The 19,801-nt window shown below is 30.9% G+C and overlaps 2 protein-coding genes across 2 annotated transcripts in view; both read right to left on the bottom strand.

Moving 5' to 3' along the window:
• Nucleotides 1-3,935, bottom strand: part of dnajc27 (DnaJ (Hsp40) homolog, subfamily C, member 27) — a 9,996-nt gene extending 6,061 nt beyond the window's left edge. Inside the window, exons 1-4 of the mRNA XM_059328127.1 lie at nucleotides 3,554-3,935; nucleotides 1,262-1,344; nucleotides 1,045-1,114; nucleotides 417-581 (exon numbers count right to left, since the gene is read on the bottom strand). Of these exons, the coding sequence (XP_059184110.1) occupies nucleotides 417-581; nucleotides 1,045-1,114; nucleotides 1,262-1,344; nucleotides 3,554-3,640 (405 nt within the window). The 5' untranslated portion in view covers nucleotides 3,641-3,935. The remainder of the gene's footprint in view (nucleotides 1-416; nucleotides 582-1,044; nucleotides 1,115-1,261; nucleotides 1,345-3,553) is intronic.
• Nucleotides 3,936-4,668: 733 nt separating this feature from the next.
• cd247 (CD247 molecule) lies at nucleotides 4,669-19,693 on the bottom strand. The gene is made up of 8 exons (XM_059328082.1): nucleotides 18,879-19,693; nucleotides 9,518-9,618; nucleotides 9,385-9,423; nucleotides 9,208-9,279; nucleotides 8,003-8,032; nucleotides 7,802-7,852; nucleotides 6,936-6,965; nucleotides 4,669-6,852 (listed from the first exon to the last, which is right to left on the bottom strand). The coding sequence occupies exons 1-8, from the start codon at nucleotides 18,937-18,939 to the stop codon at nucleotides 6,787-6,789; spliced, it is 450 nt and encodes a 149-aa protein (XP_059184065.1). The 5' UTR covers nucleotides 18,940-19,693; the 3' UTR covers nucleotides 4,669-6,786.
• Between the last annotated feature and the right edge of the window lie 108 nt (nucleotides 19,694-19,801).

The raw sequence follows: 19,801 nt of genomic DNA, 5'->3' as shown, positions 1-19,801 counted from the left end.
CTTGGTAACGCTTCATATTAAGGTCCTTGTAATAACCATTAATTAACAAGTAATAAGGCCCTTGTAAGTCCTTACAAGATGCTTATTAACATTATTGTGTTTATAAGGTTATATAAGTGTTAATAATGGCATTACAAACACCCATGACCCACCCATTATGTCTTTGCCATGCCTTTATTAATCTCATTTTGTTTGCTTACTGATATTAAAATATACTTTATTGCTCATCTATTATAAGTTAACTATGCTTTTTGCAACTACCGGATCTAAAGCAAGAACAATGCCTCATTACTTGTTAATTAATGGTTATTAAGGACCTTATTATAAAGCGTTACCTAAAACTTTATATAAAAGCAATAAATTCACATTGTAATTCCTTTAACATGATTCACATCCTGGCGGTGTATGAGTCTGACCTTGTTGGCGCAAACTACAAACACAATGCTGTCCATGTTGGCCTGAGAGCCCATTTCCTGTTTCATCTCGCCGAGCCAGCTGTCAAGGGCGTCAAAACTCTCCCTGAGGCCCACGTCGTAAACCAGCAGCACGCCCTGACTGTCTTTATAGAACTCATTACGCACCTGAGAGTCAGAAATAACAAGGATAGAAGAAAAACATGACTTCAATAGCACCACCTGCTGGCAGGTTCCCCACATCACAACTCATTTAACGCTACAACCTCCAACATGATTTTACTTTGATTTTATTTGTGAAATATTTCTCAGAATTGAAGCTGGTTTTGATTGGATTCATTCAGAATTAAGTCAGACTAAACCCAGACTTATTTCTATTTTAAAATCAGGTAGAAATCTGACTTGAAGCAGTTTTATTTCTATTATAAATTAGGCTCAAGTCTGACTGAATTCTGATTTATACCACAATAAAAAAATATTGAAGTCTGCATTAAACCAGTTTTATTTCTATTATAAAGCAGGTTTAAGTCCGTCTTAAACCAGACTTATTTCAAAAACAAAACTGTGGGTTTAACAGATCATTTTAAAGTTCAAGTTTTTGAAGAAGTGTGTAAATAATAAAATAAGGCACCTCATAGAAGAAAGGATGGCCGGCCATGTCAAAGATGTTTACTTTGATTTCTCTGTCGCGAACCTGCACTCTGACAGAAGAACACAAACACAGTTTACATTGTTTTCGTGCTTTAATGAATAACTGAATTATGATTTAGGATAAAACATGTTACTTCTAGATGAAAACAAAGATTTTACACACAGTTATGGGTTAGGTATGCAGGATATTAACTTACTTTGTGACACCATAGTCGATGCCAATCGTGGCCAAATACTTGGGAACAAACCTCTTCTCACAGTAGCGTTTAATAATGCAGCTCTGGAAAGTAAAATTGATCTTTAATCGGCATCTTTCACACCAGACCCCTTCTAAGAAATTATCTTAGAAGCGGCAGAAGAATAATCTTAGAAAAGGTGGTTTGCGTTAAAAAACTAAACAGTTTTTTTAACCTTTACAAGTAAGTTCTATGCCCTTATTGCCAATTTTAGAGCACCGTGTGAATAAGGTAAATCGCAATGTGTAGAAGCATAATTCCTAATTATTTTACAATCATTAGATTTTGGTAAATACGGCATACAAACAATACACTTTAATCCACATTTTAAATTAAAACACCAAAATTAACGTCTGTTTGAAAACACATATATTTATCCCCGATTTCACAGAAGATACGTTCAATTTTAGGTTACATTGCTTTATGCAAACCCCCCCCCCCCCCAAAACAAACACATTCATTCAACTATACTTTGAAGATTATTTTAGAACCACTGGCTTCTCCTGGTACATCTTGCATACATATTATACACTAAGCAGACATTATTACACTAGAATATCTTCTTATATTTTTATCTGGTGCACTTGGTTCTCATTAGCTGTGCTGCTGAATCAAGACAGAAGGAGGAACGTTATTATCAAAGTAATGATTCAATATTAAGAAATGACTTACAGGCTGAGTTTTAGAGGACATGATTGTCTCTTAAAACACACATTGTCACCCTGTTAAAATAATCACCTAACTAATTTTTTCAAGTTTTGCAGGAAACACAAAAAACTTCACCAAAAGTGTAACATATGACATTTATCGATCATTTCACTCAAAAAGGATGTAACAAAGGATGGCTTTTGGCATAGTAATAACACTGTGTGTAAATCATGTAACTTAAGAGAAATAAATGACTTAGGCAATTTTTGGAACAAGCCTTTGTGACTTAAGCAAGATATGGTAACACTTTATTTTGAAGGTGTCTACATAAGAGTCACACAAGCCTGTCAGAAACATGACATGACAAGTATCATGAGCATTAATGTTACTTTAAAGTGTCATTAATGTTCATGACACATACCATGTCATGTTTATGACACGCTTATGTCACTCTTATGTAGATAACTAAACTGATAAGAAAACAATCTCCCTCTAGCTCTTCTGTGCTGGGTTCTGATCTGATGCCTATGAATGTGGCAAGTTGTCAAAGAAGTGATGATCTTAAAGGGATAAAATCACATGATCTGATCAACTGAGGATGTAGGTGATTTTACCATAGGTGGCCGGTGTTGTGCCGTATTAAGCACCCCTGCCGTGAAAAGCACCCCCTCAGATCTCTTAATATAACACAGATCTCTTATTCACGAGTAAATGTCAAAAAGGACTAAATGCTCATGTTTAATTTACTACAAATGACAATGTACACACAATGACAAAAATTATATTCTCATTCCATGTCACGTTCTGTTTAGCGTCCAGTTTTGTGTTAATGATTCATGTTTAAATGCGCTCATGGATTCCACAATAGTCATACTTTCCCACAATCACAGTCACAGATAACAAAAATCGGGTAAATGGTTATTGATGTCATTAATTAATAGCCTGCTTACTGTGTTGTCTTCCATAATATTTGTAAATATATATAATATAAACTCCTAAGTATGTGTTTGTGTGAGTGTATATATATATATATATATATATATATATATATGTATATTGTGTGTGTATAAGTGTCAGTGTGTTGTTTTTTTTCTTGTTCTACTTATCATTGAATATAAACTCCTAAGTATGTGTTTATGTGAGTGTGTGTGTGTGTATATATATATATATATATATATATATATATTATATATATATATATATATATATATACACGAGGGGGTGCTTTTCACGGCAGGGGTGCTTAATACGGCACAACACCGGCGTCCTGAGGAGATGATTTAGGCAAAAAAAAAAAAAAAAATTTGACAAAAAATGGCAATTATTTTAACAGGGTGACGACAGATATTGATGTTGCAGTGTGTGTCGATAATTAGCAAAAAGCAAGGACGCGTGAAAAGCAATACATTTTAGTGGGGAATATAGTGTTAGAATAAACACCTGCAATCAGACTTGGTAGCATACAGCAGATACAGAAAGCTCAGGAGACGTAGATCATCAAAGCTAACACAGAACAACTGTGAGTGAAGATGTGGTGAACTAGCACTAAAAACGAAGCTTTTAAAGGGCTTAATGGCAGCTCATTAATGGGGTTTGGTCCCTTACCTTCCCGACCTCCGCATTTCCGAGGCTGATCACTTTCACACGCAGTGATTTCTTATTATCTCGTCGTTTCGGTGCGTTTGTTTCCATTTCTGTAAATTGACGGTTTCTGAATTTGAATTCAGTGTTGACAGCTGCGTTGTTGTTGTTGTTGTTGTTGCTAACAGCTCTAACTAGCCGTTAGCACACCGGCTGCTAATTAGCACGGCCCTTAAAACTAACTAATTATCGTTTTAATAATCTCAACGCATTGTTTTACTTTGGCATCATCAGTGCTGTTGTTTCCATTTAGCTGCCATTGTAACACACAGCGGAGTCGCAGCGAGCCTGTTAGCCTCATAGCACAGAATGCTAATCAAGTTAGCCGCTTTAAAGCTTAAACACGATATCCGCTCAATCTTTTCAAAATAAAACTGCAAAAAAGCTGCGAGCGAATATCATGGAACCAAATAATAAATTGGAATTCTGACTTTAAACTCAGAATTCTGAGAATAGTCACACATGAAAAAAATATTTGAGTTCTGACTTTATTCTCAAAATTCTGACTTTAAATTCTGAAGTCAGAATTCTGACTTTATTCTCAGAATTCCAATGGAACCCAATGAATATTCGTTCGCAGCTTTTGCAGTTTTATTTTGAAAAGAATGAGCGGATGCCATGTTAAATTCTGACTTTAAAGTAAAAAAAAAAAAGTCAGAACTCAAATATTAAAGCCAGAACTCAATTTTTTTTTCATGTGTGGCCCTTTATATAAAAAGAATTGTAACAAATGTTGAAAAATATTTCATATTCATATGAATTAGTCATCTATTATATATATATATATATATATATATATAATATAATAATATATAACATAATATATATATATATATAATATAATAATATATAACATAATATATTATATATATATATATATATATATATATATATATATATATATATATATATATATATATATATAATAGATGACTAATTCATATGAATATTTTTCAACATTTGTTACCCACAATTAAATACATTAAAATGTTTTTCCAAGTATGAAATATGTTTTTTTTGTCATTTTATCCACCATGTGGCAGATTCTGCATTGATGAAATTGCACACATGTCTGCCTTAAGTTAGATTTATTAAGACATGTTTTTAATACACTGATAACAGAAATAAACTTGAGCAAACATAACAAGCAAAATATTCATTTAGAAACAATTCTCAGGAAAATATCAGAACCAAACTCATCATTGGTTTTTGAAAAGTGACATCAGGTCAATCAAAGCTTCCTAGTAAAATTAATAAAAAGCTTAAAGCTGCAAAATACAATTACAATTCTTTTTATATTGTCTGAATATATGAAACTGAAGCTGCCCCAAAAAATAAAAAAATAAATGAAGGCATTAATCAATTAATTGTTAAATGTGAAATTTATATTTCTGTTTATTTATTTACTTTTGTGTTCATTTATTTATTTCCATCCATATTTTAATTTTTTAATTAAAATTTTCTCATTGAATAATTTTATTAAATATCAAATCTATTTATTTTTTAATCTATGAATGTATTTATTTATATATGATCCTAAAAGAAAGGTAAACAAAGGTAAGTGAAAAAAAAGAAGCTAATTAAAACACAAACTTTAATTAATACCTTCATTTATTTTTTGGTACATTTTCATATAAAAACTGCTGCAATTGAATTAAAATAAGCTGAAATATTTTTTTTAATTGTTTTTATTTACAATTTTATGTTTATATTTCATCTGTGATGATGATTTATAAATGTATACCTTTTTTAAAATTTCAATATTGAACTCCATACGAGTGCAGCTTTAAGTCGAGAATTATGATAAATGATAATCAGCTGCTGGTTGTTTACATCTCCATCAATACAAATCCAGATAAACATTTAAAGTTAGAAAATGCTTCTTTGTTTTGCCAACCTGAAAGTACCAATACAACAAATATTAAGTCTTGTTTTGAGTTTTAGATATATATGTTTTTCTGCAATAAAATTGGTTATTTAACATAAAAAGCTTTAAACATTCAAAGAAAATAATTTGTCGTGTTTAGTCAAATTACATGTATAATTCACCTGATATTTCTTCAAGATGATACAGTGAAACTATTAATATTATATTTATATTTTGTACATAAGTCTCTAAAATCAACAAAGTTTCAAGTTCAACCAAAATTTAATCTGTTTTATTTTTTTTAATCTCATTTTATTAAGTAATTAATTACTAATTCATTTTATATTTTTTAAGTGATTGATCCTGAAGACTTATTTGGATTTTCACAAATATGTACACAAAGTCCCAAAATAACCCAACCCAAATCTTTCTGCTGTTTAATCTAATCAAATTTAAGGTGTAATAATTGTGATATTTTAAGAGTTTTTTTCATTCAGTATTGGTATAATACATATCTAATACTTCATGCAGGTAAAGTGTAGAAGGATTAATAAATTGTAAAAAGGTTAAGGGTTTTTTTCAAGAGATAAAATGTACAAAAAAATTACCTTAGAAGTTGTTGGGTTTTTTTTTCATTATTTACTTTTTGAAAATTTTATAAAATAATTTGGGGTCAATAGATGGATATTATGGAGAAATGAATACATTTAAATTTTAAAGGGTGTTTAAAGAGGAAAGAATAAAGGAAGAATATAGACTAATTAATACAATGTAAGGAGGTTAAGGATTTTTTTCAATTTTCAAATTAACAGGTGAAAATTAAGTCATTCATTTGGGTTTATAGAGGGTTACACAAATGTTACTTTAAATTACTTTAATATATCATATTTCAATTATCCCATTAAAATGCCTTAATACACTTATAAAATGTGTAATAATTGTAATATTTTAAGGTAGGTATTTAAAACTTGAGGTGTAAATTCATGCATACGGTTATTATTGGAGTGCGTTTTCCTTTAAAAAGACAAATTTAAAATTAAGAGATTCACCACAAATTTGGGGTTAATGAAGAAATGAATTTACTCGATAGGATTCCAAAAATAATATTTTTTAAAACGCTATATATATTTAATATAATTTTCTTATTGAAGGAACTCCATAAGATATTTTTTAATGATTTAATTAAAAAAACACAGATTTCTGTTTGTACTCATATCCCAAGGAAACCTTTTAAATCTCCTAAATAAAAGCTGGACGGTGAAACGGTTCCTCCTCTTATCGTCGCCATAGAAACAGCAACAATGGCTGACAAGTGAGGCGGTGGGCGCCGTTAGCGAGGAGGAAGCGGCTGCATCTGCAGCGAGTCGTAGGTGTCTCTGCTGGCCGTGCTCAGACCCTGAAGAAATAATTGATTAATAAATGCCAAATATTATTACATTTAAAAAAAAAATTTTTTTTGTTCACAGAGTTTGAACTCACCTGGTAGACCTGCTCGCCCTTTTTCTGACGCTGCAAAACAACAAAAAATATTATAATAATATAATAAATATCAATAAAATAAAATAATTCACAGTAAACACAAGAAATTAATTTTGTTTGATTAAATTAATAAAGTTCATACCTTAATCAAATTGCGTAACTTTATCCCAAATCGGACACCGTTCGGCTAAGATTCTATCAAGATTTCACATTAACTACTAATAAAAAGGATCATGTTATGCTTCTAATTAATTAAATGGTGTAAAACTAAAGTCTAACTTCGTATGTTTCGAACTATATATTGCTTAAACTGTGTATGTTAGCCTCGGGTTTACCAGAGTCGGCTATAGGACGCTAACGCCGGTGAATTAGCCATGCGCTAACTGTATCCCAAAACTTGGATCTCGCTGTAAAACAATAAAAAAATAAAACAATGGGGGCTGCTGAGTTCTTTGGGGGAAATTTGATGTTTCTGGGTAAGCCAAATGAATAAAACCATTATCAACCATCATTATAACCACACCCAGACCGTACTTCTGTCCTTCACAATAAAATACAGGACAGTAAAAATAAAGATTTTTTTAAGATCGTCGCCTGAGTGTCGCCCAAGCGTTCTTACTGCTTTCTCTCATCAGATTTACTTTCGTATTATAATTTGACATGTAAATCTCTATGTACATAAATTAAAATTCAAACGTAGATTGTTAAATATGTATAAATAAATTAAACCTACACTGGTGGTGGCGATCTTATTCAAAATGACTGTGAAAACATCTGAAAATGCGACATTGCAGATGTGTCCGATTTGAGATACAGTCTCTATAAGTAATAACTACACAGACATTTAAATAAAAAAACACACTCACCTCTCTTACAGGAAGTTCCTTGTATGCTTCCTCCGTACGCGGGTTCAAGCCCTGAATATTCATATATCATAAATACAAGCAAAAAAATATTTTTAATTAATGACTTATTCAACAGTAATTCCATGTGTTGATAAAACTACTCAAAGGTTTTTCTTGTGTTTGTTTTCTTTTATTTTTAAACAACAACAAAAAATGATTTACCGTGTACGTATCGTCCTTCGCCCTGCGGTTCTACAAGACAGAACAGATCGGAACAAATCAGGTTCTTATGTTCTCTAACATTTTCACATTACAATGTTTTTCTTCTTCTTTTCAGGGATATTTCTCCTTCAGTTCTTGTAGGATGTTTTTAGGGTTCCATTTAAATTATTGGTTTTTAGAGCCTTAGGGTTCTACATGATTATTTTTGGATTGTCTGTCCTAACCCTGACCCTTTTTTTCCCCGGAAAACTTTGGGTTCTTAATCAGTTCATCACACTTCTTGTAAGATTTGTTTCAGGGTTCTTTGAACATTTTTTGGGTTCTTTGAAGAAACTAGGTTTGAGTTTCTCTAAAGGTTCTGAGAGGTTCTTGTTTGTTTTCAGAGAAACAAATACATTAGGTTCTAAATTATACGGTGGCCCGGAGAGCTCAAAGTGCTGCAACTTAAGAAAACACATGCAAATACACAAAACACAAGCAAATTGAAGAAAGATCTTCATCAATTTGACAACACAAGTGCAGCATTTTAAAAAACCGCGCTGCAAATAGACCACAACACAACAGAAGTGTTTCCAGGGGACCCTTAAAAGTGATGCACACATCTGGACACGCTTGTGATATTATCTGAACACATACAAGAGCAGTTTAGCGGCTCTGACGGCTCAGGTCGCTAAGCAGCACACACACACATACACAGGAACGCATGGACACACACACACATTTCTAAACTTTTGGTTTTATTTTACTTTTTAATATTATTATAATTTTGCTTTGAACGCTTTGTGATTTTGCTTTTAATTTCGCATTTTTATGGTAATTATTTCTATTTCATAGTTACTTGTTTTTAATTTAACTTGTGAATTTTAATATAGGTCGAATTGTAATTGTAATTTATTTATTTCAAGACAGGGGCAGCACACAATAAGACATTAATCTTGTAGAACAAGAGAATATGCATTGTGCCAGGTTCTAGCAGATTGCTATGTTCTACCTGTAGTCCCTGGGAGGCCTGTATAATAAGTCCTTTTGGGTTTCTTGCCGCTACCTTGCACCTTCCCTTTGTTGTTAGTTCTTTATCCTTTTTTTTCCGTCTTATTATTACATCATAATATGCAAAATAAAAAAACTTCAAACTTCAGTGCAGAGAACTCGATAAGTGCCAATCAACACAGTGAACGTTCCAGTAGAACCACAAGAGAACTCACTCTTCCTCTTCCGTCTTCAGGATGTCCTTTCATCAGCGGGGCGTAAGGCGCCTCCTCCTGACCGCGCAGATCCTAAACGCAACACAAAGTTCAGTTTAACAATGAGAATTTAAAAAAACATATAATTAAAAACTACAAATGTAATAAAAACTACAAAACAGATGTTTGTGGACTCACGCTGTAGATGTTCTCCTCCTTCACTTTGGTTGTGAAGAACTGAAAACATTTTTTTATTAATTAATAAAAAAAACAATGACAATGTGTCCCTTTAAAACTGAAGTCTTTCAAAATAAAATAAAAATAAACAGACCTTCTCCTTGATGAACATCCCGGTGATGATAAGACCGTACAGACCAAGGAAACCGTCAAGGATGTAACACAGTTGAGGGTCATACACTTGCGTCGCCGCCTCTGTGGAGGTTAAAGGTCACACAGGAGTTCTGTTGTCAGACTCGGGGCAGCTTTTATTTTGAAATGTAGTGCATAAAGATGGAATTTTTTTATAGCGACAACTTTAAATCTCAAACTAAAATAAGAAGTAATGAAAAATAAAATAGAAATACAAATTACAGTAAAAAAGATGAAAGAGAATATATATAACTAACAATAATAATAATAGAGTTAGTAATGACTGAAACAGTAAAAAAAAATTTAAATTAAAGTGAAGAGAGTGAATTTAAAAAACAGAAGTAACTTAAAAAAGTAGGTATGTATATTTAAAAGTAGATAAATGTTAATATTAATGTTAATGTTAATAAAAAAGTAATACAAAATACAATACAAATACAAATTGCAGTAAAAACTATTATGGAAAAAGGACAAGAGAAGATTAAAAATTAATTTAACAGAAACAAAAAAATAAATAAAATAAGAGTGACATTTAAAATATAAGTTTTAAAAAATGAATATAAGTAAGTTAGATATATAAGAAATGATAACATACAATTAAAATACAATTTACAGTAAAAATGATATAAAATAATAATAGTAAAGGATAGAAAGCGATTGAGATTGAAAATTGGAAAAAATAGTATAAGAAAAAGATTAAATAAGATGAAAGAAAGACTATTTTAAAATCTAAGTAAGTAAAAGTGAAAGATAAATAATGAAAAATTAAATAAATGTACATTAACAGTAAAAACTATCGAAATAAATAGGTAACGAGTCACCAAATAAACTAAAATAAACTGTGTGACATCAGGCCATCGCAGCATCAGCTTCCCTATTCTCACAAGTCGCCATGGCAACACTGATGAAGACCCTGATTAGGTTCATGATCGTGTCAGGGGAAATGAACTGGGAGCCCGGGGGGTGGGGGGTGTCAGATAAGAGCAAAGTACAGCTAATAAAAGCAACTGAACAGGAACTCTTGTACTTCCTACATAGTGAGGACCGGAACACGTTTTTAACCAACAGAGTGAGGACATTTTTGCAAAGTGAGGACATTTTGGCCGGTCCTCACCTCTTTAAAGGCTTTTTTGAGAGTTCAGACTTTGTTTAAGGGTTCAGGTTACATTAAGTTTATGTAAGGGTAACCATGTGGTTTGGGTTGGGCATTTAGTTAGGGTTAGGGTAAAGGGCTCGGGAACAAGGTTATTATAGTTAACGAAAACAAAATGAAATAACTAAAACTACAATTGAAAAAACATTTTCGTTAACTGAAATAATAATAAATAATAAAATAAAAAAACTAAAAACTAAAAATGAGAGTTAAAAAAAAAGATAATTTACTGAAACTGTATCGTGTGGTTACAAAACTAACTAAAAATGACTTAAATTATAGTGAAAATGTGCTTCGTTTTCCTCTTTGTCAACTTTTTTCATACATAATGAAGATGGATAAGGCAAAGGAAATAAAGGCAAATTTTATTATGACCTCTTTTAATCTCCCGCTCAACAAATACCCCATCACAAAACACTAAAACTAACATTAAAACTAATAAAAACTAAACTAAAACTAGCAAACTCACTGTAAAAACAAATTAAACGAAGTGAATTTGAAAACAAAAATTCACAACCCAGTTAAAACTAAAACGAGTGAAAAATTTAAAACTATTATAACCTTGCAAGGGAACTCACTGATCCAATGAGGGCCCTCACAAAGATAGAAGTACAAGAATGTGTGTGTGTGTGTGTGTGTGTGTGTGTGTGTGTGTGTGTGTGTGTGTGGTCAGTTCAGCTCAGTTCCTCACACCAACAAGTCTCTGGGCAAAAGCTGCTTTAGAAAAGGTCGACTTGAAGAGAGACACGTCTCAGTATTAAAAGGCTCCATGTTTATCTAAATGTTTTATGAAACTCTTTCACAGCTTTGTTTTTGCTTCTTCTTCCAGTTTTCACATGAATAAACATTTACTGTAAGAACTCCGAACAGACGGAAAAAGTGTCGTCAGAGTTCAGTGCTTACGGTTTGATTCATTCAGAAATATCAGAAACATGTTGTTGTTCCGTTAAACAGGTCGAGTGGAAACAGAAAACTGACAGTAAAACATTCAGAATTGAGACGTTTCCTGAGTGAAACTACCAGAATAAAGTAAAGATCTATCAGTCACAGAGCAACAGACCTGCTTAAAGATGTTTTTCAACTTTTCCTTTCATTAAAAAACGCATGTTCTTGCTTCTTTATGTTCTTACAGGGTTGTTTTTTTTACCACAGTGTTAAAAGCTGTTAAGCTTGAAGGCTATATTTCCCTTTTTACTGTGTATGATTTTTCCCCCCTTCTATTTATATCTATAATGCTTTTTTTTTTTTTTACCATAGTTTCTGATATGCTTACCATATTTATTTTCTTTTTTACTGTATATTTTTTCTTTTCTTAAACTGTATTTTTACTTTTGTACTGTTTATATATTTATTTATTTAACCATTGTTTTTATTTTAACTTAATTACTGGATACTATATACGCTTTTTTGTACTGTATTTTACGCGTTTACCTTTTTTTTTTTACTGTATTTCTTTTTACCACAGCTTATGTTTTTGTTTTTTTTACTGTATTTGTATTTATTTATTTGCTTTTTTACAGCGCTTTTATATGTTTTATATTTTCTTCTAACTTTATATTTATTCATTATTTTTATCAAGGTATTTTTTTTTATTTTTACTGAATATTTCGCTTTTTTAACAGTTTTTTTTATTGTATATTTTCCTTTGTTTGTTACAGCTTGTTTTTATTGATCGTTTTACCGTGGTTTATTAATTATTAATTTACTGATTTTTTGCTTTTGTATAGTATATTTGGGGTTAGTTTCATAGTTTTTACTCCTTCATTTTTTTTCCCTACTGAATATTTTGTGTTTAAACTGCATCTTATGCTTGTTGTTCTTCCACTCTGCTGTTTGCGATGGGATTAACATTTACCTCATCTTTTTATGTATTCATGCAGGTTCTGATAATATAACTAATTTGAGTTATTTTCATTTTTGTTTGATTGGAAATAAACAATAATTAAAGTGTTATTACACCAAAACCAACCAGGTTTTATTCAGTCTTTATAAGTCTTTTTAAAAGATAGAGTATAAATGTAACATGTTTTCATGAAAATGTTTCTGTGTCATGGTGACAGATGAGTGTCAGTTTGTTCGAGTGGTTTTAGAGTCGAACACCTGAAATAAAAACGAGGACACCGCCAGCAGCCACAACGTCTCCGTTTATACGCTCGGTTCATTTGTTCACCTCTGAGCTTCACTTTCTCTCACAGCAAACCAAACTCCATGCAACTTTTCTAACAAATTTACCAAAAGCAATGCTCCAGAGAATAGTTATAATAATTATAATGCACAACATGGGTCTAAAGTGACCCGACTAAGTTTTTATGTTCTATAAATTTGCAATAAATTAATTTCATCATTCAGTGTTCCAGGTTTTCCTCAATTAACTTGTTTTTGATCATCATACATCCTCATTTTTTGTTTTCATTTCTTAGTTTTTGAATAAAAACCCTTTTTTTATCACTACGCTTCTAATGCACAAGGTCATTTTTGCCCCATGTTGTGCATTAGAAGGTGTTTATATGTTGTCACCAATTCACCAATCACCAATTTAAAACCTGACAAAGACGACACAAATATTAACCATCCTATTTTGTTAAATTTATGTTTTTCCAATGGAAATTATTCTTTGGTGGCTCTAATAACTCTCAACTGTTAATATATATGATTTTCCAATGTAATCTGGTGCTTCTAACAACTCTTTTAAAGTTAAACCTTCAAAATAAGACAAACATAAAAAAAAGTATTTTTAGTATGAAAGGAAAAATGGAGGTAACGCTTTATATTAAGGTCCTTGTAATAACCATTAATTAACAAGTAATAAGGCCCTTGTAAGTCCTTACAAGATGCTTATTAACATTATTGTGTGTTTATAAGCTTATATAAGTGTTAATAATGGCATTACAAACACCCATGACCCACCCATTATGTCTTTGCCATGCCTTTATTAATCTTATTTTGTTTGCTTATTGACATTAAAATATACTTTATTGCTCATCTATTATAAGTTAACTATAAGTTAACTATGCTTTTTGCAACTAATGGATCTAAAGCGAGAACAATGCCTTATTATTTGTTAATTAATGGCTATTAAGGACTTTATTGTAAAGCGTTACCAAAATGGATACAATGATCTGTTGTAATAAAAAAAAAGTATTTTTCTTCACAGGTATGAAAGGAAAAATGGATATAATGATCTGTTGTAATTAAAAAACAGATATTCAAACACACAGCTCGCATGAAATAACATGGGGAATGAATGAGGGTCATTTTTTATCCATGTTGTGCATTAGAAGGTGTTTATATGTTGTGCATCAAAGGGTTAAGTAAAAGTACTAATACTACACTGTGAAATTACTCCACTACAAGTAAAAGTCCTGCATTCAAAACTTACTTCAGTAAAAAAACAAAATATCAGCATCAAAATGTACCTTAAAGCAAGGTTATTATAGTTAACGAAAACTAACAAAATAACGAAAACTAGAATTGAACAAAACATTTTCGTTAACTGAAATAAAAAAAAAAATGAGAGTTTTAAAAAAAAAACAATAACTAACTGAAACTGTATTTTTTGGTTACAAAACTAACTAAAACTAAAATTATAGTGAAAATGTCCTTAGTTTTCGTTTTCGTGAAATCTATTTCATCTATCTGGTTTTATGACTTAATAAACTTATTGGAGCTGAGATGGATCAGACAAAGGAAATAAAAGCAAAATTTATCGGGACCTTTCTGAATCTCGAAATCCAACAAATACCCCATTACAAAAAAACTAAAACTAACACGAAAACTAATAAAAACTAAACTAAAACTAAGCATTTTCCAAAAAAAAAAAAAACGAATTAAAACTAACTGAATTTAAAAACAAAAATGACAACGAAATTAAAACTAAAACTAATGAAAAATCAAAAACTAGTATAACCTTAGTATTACCTAGTAGTATTACCTAACTAGTATAACCTTAGTATACTAGTATAAACTAGTATAAGTACTCTTCATGCAAAGTGGACCCACTTAAATCTTGAAATTGATTTATTTAAGCAGTGTTCTAAGTTTGTAAAGATAGGGCTTTTTTTAACTACTTAATAATGTAATGAGGTGTCTTATCACTTTACATATATCATGTTTTATGTTAAATCTCAACCTGAAAAGTAACTAAAGCTCAATGTAGTGGAGTAAAAAGTACAATATATGCCTCAAAATGTAGTGGAGTAGAAGTATAAAGTTACATAAAATGGAAATACTCAAGTAAAGTACACATACCTCAAAACTGTACTTGTGTAAATGTACTTAGTTACATTCCACCACTGAATAATAATAATGATGATCTATGTCCTTCGTGTCACTGCGCGCTCTTCTCTCTAACCACCAGTGTCACATGATCACGCCATCACTTCATCGCTGTAGAAACCACAGAGCTGCTTCCTGAATTTGGGGGTTCACTGTGTGCGGTTAATTAATTTTCTCAGAGCTACAACATGGTTTTACATGATGACACTTCAAACACGCTCAGAACAAACTCACACCACTGATCTCAGATTGTGTGTGTCCGTAAATACCGCTTTTAAATGATTATTTGACACCGAATCCCAATAAAATGTGTTCAATCGAACATGTTTTATGATTTTTAAAACACTTTTTTTAAACCTGCTTTCAAAATGTCATTTATTTAGAGATAAAAGGTTTTTTGTTTTTTTTTTTTTATCATTAACGACAAAATAAAACATAAGTCAGCACTTATGTTATATTAAAGTGTAAAAAAAATCGGAATTTGTCGAAGAGTCCAAATAAAACCAGAAGCTGGAAACTCTGCTTTGAGATTTTGTTGGCAAAAGTTTAGAAAAACAGCCTTTTGCACAACAAACTAAAAATAAACCGGCACTTATTTCATATTACAGTGTGAAAATCATCCAAAAGTGCAACTTTTATTTCATCATTTCATAAGTCTTAAAAACAAATGTGTTAAATTAGAAGCTGAAAAAACATTGTAATTTTTTTCAACAAACTTTTGAAATCTGCTTTTAAAACGACGTTAATCTAGATATTAAAAGTTGTTGTTTTTTAAATCATTAATAAGACAATAAAAAATAAACCAGCACTTATTTTAGATTAAAAAGACAATTTTAAAAAATTGGGAAGTGTTGAAAAACCCCCCAAATCATTTCTTTAGTTTTAAGGGTTAAACGAGCCATGTGGAGAGTTGGCGGTGCGGGCCCTTATTTATTTTTAAAAAAAAAACCTTTACTGTACATTTGTTTGTTATTTACGGCATAGTTCACCTTTTTTAAACTGCATATTTATTTATGTTTTGCGCAAAAAAATGTATTGCTTTTCTAACTATTATTTTTTATTTATCTTAACATTTTGGTGTTTCGCTTTTTTACTGCATATTTTTTAAGCTTTCTGTTTGTTTTTAAAGTATATTTTGCTTATTCACAGCATTTTGTTGGCCTATCTTAACTGTATATCTATTGATTGATTTATTACGCAATTTTTTTCTTTTTACAACTTTTTGTTGTGCTTTTATATTGCATATTTTTTTACTCTATATTTGTTATTTATTATGTTTGTGTGATCATTTTACATTTGTATATTTATTTACTTACGCTAGATTTTTTTTCTTTTTCACAGTTTTTTTTTGCTTTGTTTTGTTGCATTTTTTAACCAGAATTTATGATTTATTATTTTTTTCACTTTATGAATGCTTTTGCTTTTGTACAGTATACTTTGTTTAGCTTTTTAACAATACATTTCTTTCTTTTTTTTTTTACAGACTCTTTTGTTCAGATAAATAGTGTCTCTAAAGACACCTGTAGCTGGTCTGTCTCTATGACAGTCTGGCCACCTGTCCAGGTGAAGCCCCGCCCCTCGCCCAGTGTCCACTGGGATTGGCTGCAGAGTTTGGACACAGACAATAAACCTCCATGTTTGTGTCACAACACATTCAGCGTCACTTGTTCACCCGTTACACCGCCCATCATTCTAACACTTCCCCACAGAGGAACAAACTCTATATAAACAGATATCATATATATAAATACATCTATTAACAGACCTCAGAACTCTCTATGTTGAGGTAGGGCTGGGTGATATATCGATATATATTTTTAAATGTGATATGGAGTTAGACAATATCACATATATCGATATAGTTAAAAAAAAAAAATTCTTTATATATAAATGCTGCCCTTACTAGGCTTTGTCCTATTTAGTTATTTTCTAATGTTCGTTTTTCTTTTCGCATATAAATATATTTATTTCAGAAAAAGATTGGCCTATTTTATTTCACAGGCTGTTTTTATTTAAGATATTTTTTATTTAAATGTGCACTTTATGGAGCTTTGATTGAAAAAAAAGTACGGTAACGCTTTATATTAAGGTCCTTGTAATAACCATTAATTAACAAGTAATAAGGCCCTTGTAAGTCCTTACAAGATGCTTATTAACATTATTGTGCGTTTATAAGCTTATATAAGTGTTAATAATGGCATTACAAACACCCATGACCCACCCATTATGTCTTTGCCATGCCTTTATTAATCTTATTTTGTTTGCTTATTGATATTCAAATATACTTTATTGATCATCTATTATAAGTTAACTATAAGTTAACTATGCTTTTTGCAACTACCGGATCTAAAGCAAGAACATTGCCTTATTACTTGTTAATTAATGGTTATTAAGGACCTTATTATAAAGCGTTACCAAAAGTACTCCTGTTATACAGTATTTATGTTCACTTAAATAAACGGTTTCAATAAAACATGTTGTGACATGTCATATTTGGCTTTGACTGAACATTTGCTCTCACTTTATGATAAAAATATCGGGATAAATATCATATATCGATATTCAGCCTAAATATATCGGGATATGACTTTTGGTCCATATGGCCCAGCCCTACATTGAGGGACACTATTTAACCAAACACCTGCATGTGGTAGGCCCTAGAGCAGGATTCAAACCTGTGACCCTCTTGCGTCAGTGTTTGAAATACAGACTTATATGTGCAAAAGAAAAAAAAAAGGTAAAAAAACAAAATGTATTGCACAAATAACGGTTAAATGGATTGATAAATCATGAACTATGAACTAAATTTACAATAAAACAAAGCAAAATTTACTGTTAAAAATAAAAAAAATCATTAAAAAAATTAAAAAGCAAAGCATAAACATGACAAAAAAACAAGCATACAGTAAATACTTTAAAAAAAAAAAAATTTTAAAGCATTTTCAGAGCAGTTAAAAGGGTTTTATATCACACATTTGTTATATAAATAAAATATATTCTTTAAGCTCATTTGTTGGTTGGAAAGAAACTATTTTCAAGTGTGTGTTTTATCTCCACCATGAATCTTCAGCAACATATTTCCCCTCCTCGTGCCTCAAAAATCAAATAATAAAACAAATATACACTACTGGTCAAAAGTTTTAGAACACACCAACTTTTCCAGAATTTAATTGAAAATTATGCAGTTTAATGTCTCAGTGTACTCTGAAATGAATGCACATTTGCAACATTTAAAATTCTTTATTGAGCATGATAGTGTTTTGAAAGTAAAAAAAAGATTCAAAATCACATTTTATGTTGGACTAAAGGGCTAAAAAAAAGACACAAAATGACCAAAAAAAGACACAAAATGACTAAAAAAGACACAAAATGACCAAAAAAAGACACAAAATTACTTACAAAGACATGAAAATAATTCAAAAATCGACAAAATAGCCCAAGACTCCATAGAGTTAAGTTGTTAACCCATTTCTTGTTCCCTGAAAAAGGCCTACCGTACTTGTATAATTCTGAAATGTACATTATTTTTCAGTTTTGGTTAAGCTTACCTTTTTTTTATTTACCTCTGGCAGTTCACCACTAACCTTTGTACCCTTTCAAGCTGTTCTTTTGACTTGAACTGCTTGAATTTCAATAAAAAACTGGAAAAATTGGGGTGTTCTAAAACTTTTGACCGGTAGTGTATATTATAATAATATATATTATATTATCTATACATATATAAATCTAGCAAAGAAAACAGAAGATTGGTTTTATAAACTCAGAAACACTCAACTGGAGACAAAGACGGACTGTTTCTGGTGAAGTCCTCAGAGGGGAAGTGATGCGTCTCTGAAGTGTTCCTTCACCAGGTTTAATAGTTTAAATGTTTGTGTGTGTGTTTTGGGGGTCTTACCTGCCGGGGGACACAGAGCAGCGAGGACCAGCAGGACACACGTCCATATCTGCAGCTCCATCCCGAACCAAGAGGACCTTTATTCTTCTAACGGAGACGAAGGACTGAAGACAACGATGCTGCGACTTCTTCTGTCGTCTTCAAATGGAACAGGAAGTGGTGAGGAGCTGCTGACAGGTGGTACTCACACAAACACACACACACACACACACACACACACAAATACACACACAGACACACACATTTCACTCTGTACTGTTCACCCACACACTCACACACTCTGTCTTTTCATCTCTTTAGTTTCTGTTGCAGTAAATCTTTAAAAATCTAGCCTGAAGTTATCTTTGTCTTCATTTATTTTTTGTTATTTTTAGGATATATATATATAAGGTATTTAAGAAGATAAACAACAACAATACATACATTAAAAATGCAGTTAAATGTATTAAATTGAATGTTTTTTTAAAATGTAGGCATTTATTTATTTATAAAATGTGATATTGTTTTTTTTTTTGCTTTATTTATTTTTCCTTTGTATTAATTGCACAACTTATTTAGTTGAATTTTTATATTTATTTTTTATTTCTCTATCTGTGTCATAATTCCCTCGGTGACACAGTTTTAAAGACAGAAATACAAGATATAAAAAGCAATAGTAAGATAAAAAAAAGGGAAAGTTAAGAGGGGGAAATGCAAATAAAAAATAATTAAAATAATATAATTTATAAAATAGATATGTGCATTTACTAATTAATATTCAATAAAAATGAAAAAGAGAAAATAAATAAAAGAATAAATCAATTCAAAATCAAATTAAAACAGAAATATTTATTTATGCAACAATAAATTCATGACCAAATGTATTCTTTAGATTCTTTTTGGTTGATTTAATGGCAAATTCATTTATTAATTGAGTAGTTTAG

The sequence above is a fragment of the Centropristis striata genome, chromosome 24, assembly GCF_030273125.1.
Source record: "Centropristis striata isolate RG_2023a ecotype Rhode Island chromosome 24, C.striata_1.0, whole genome shotgun sequence".
Classification (NCBI taxonomy): domain Eukaryota; kingdom Metazoa; phylum Chordata; class Actinopteri; order Perciformes; family Serranidae; genus Centropristis; species Centropristis striata.
This window is presented reverse-complemented; position numbering and strand designations above follow the sequence as displayed.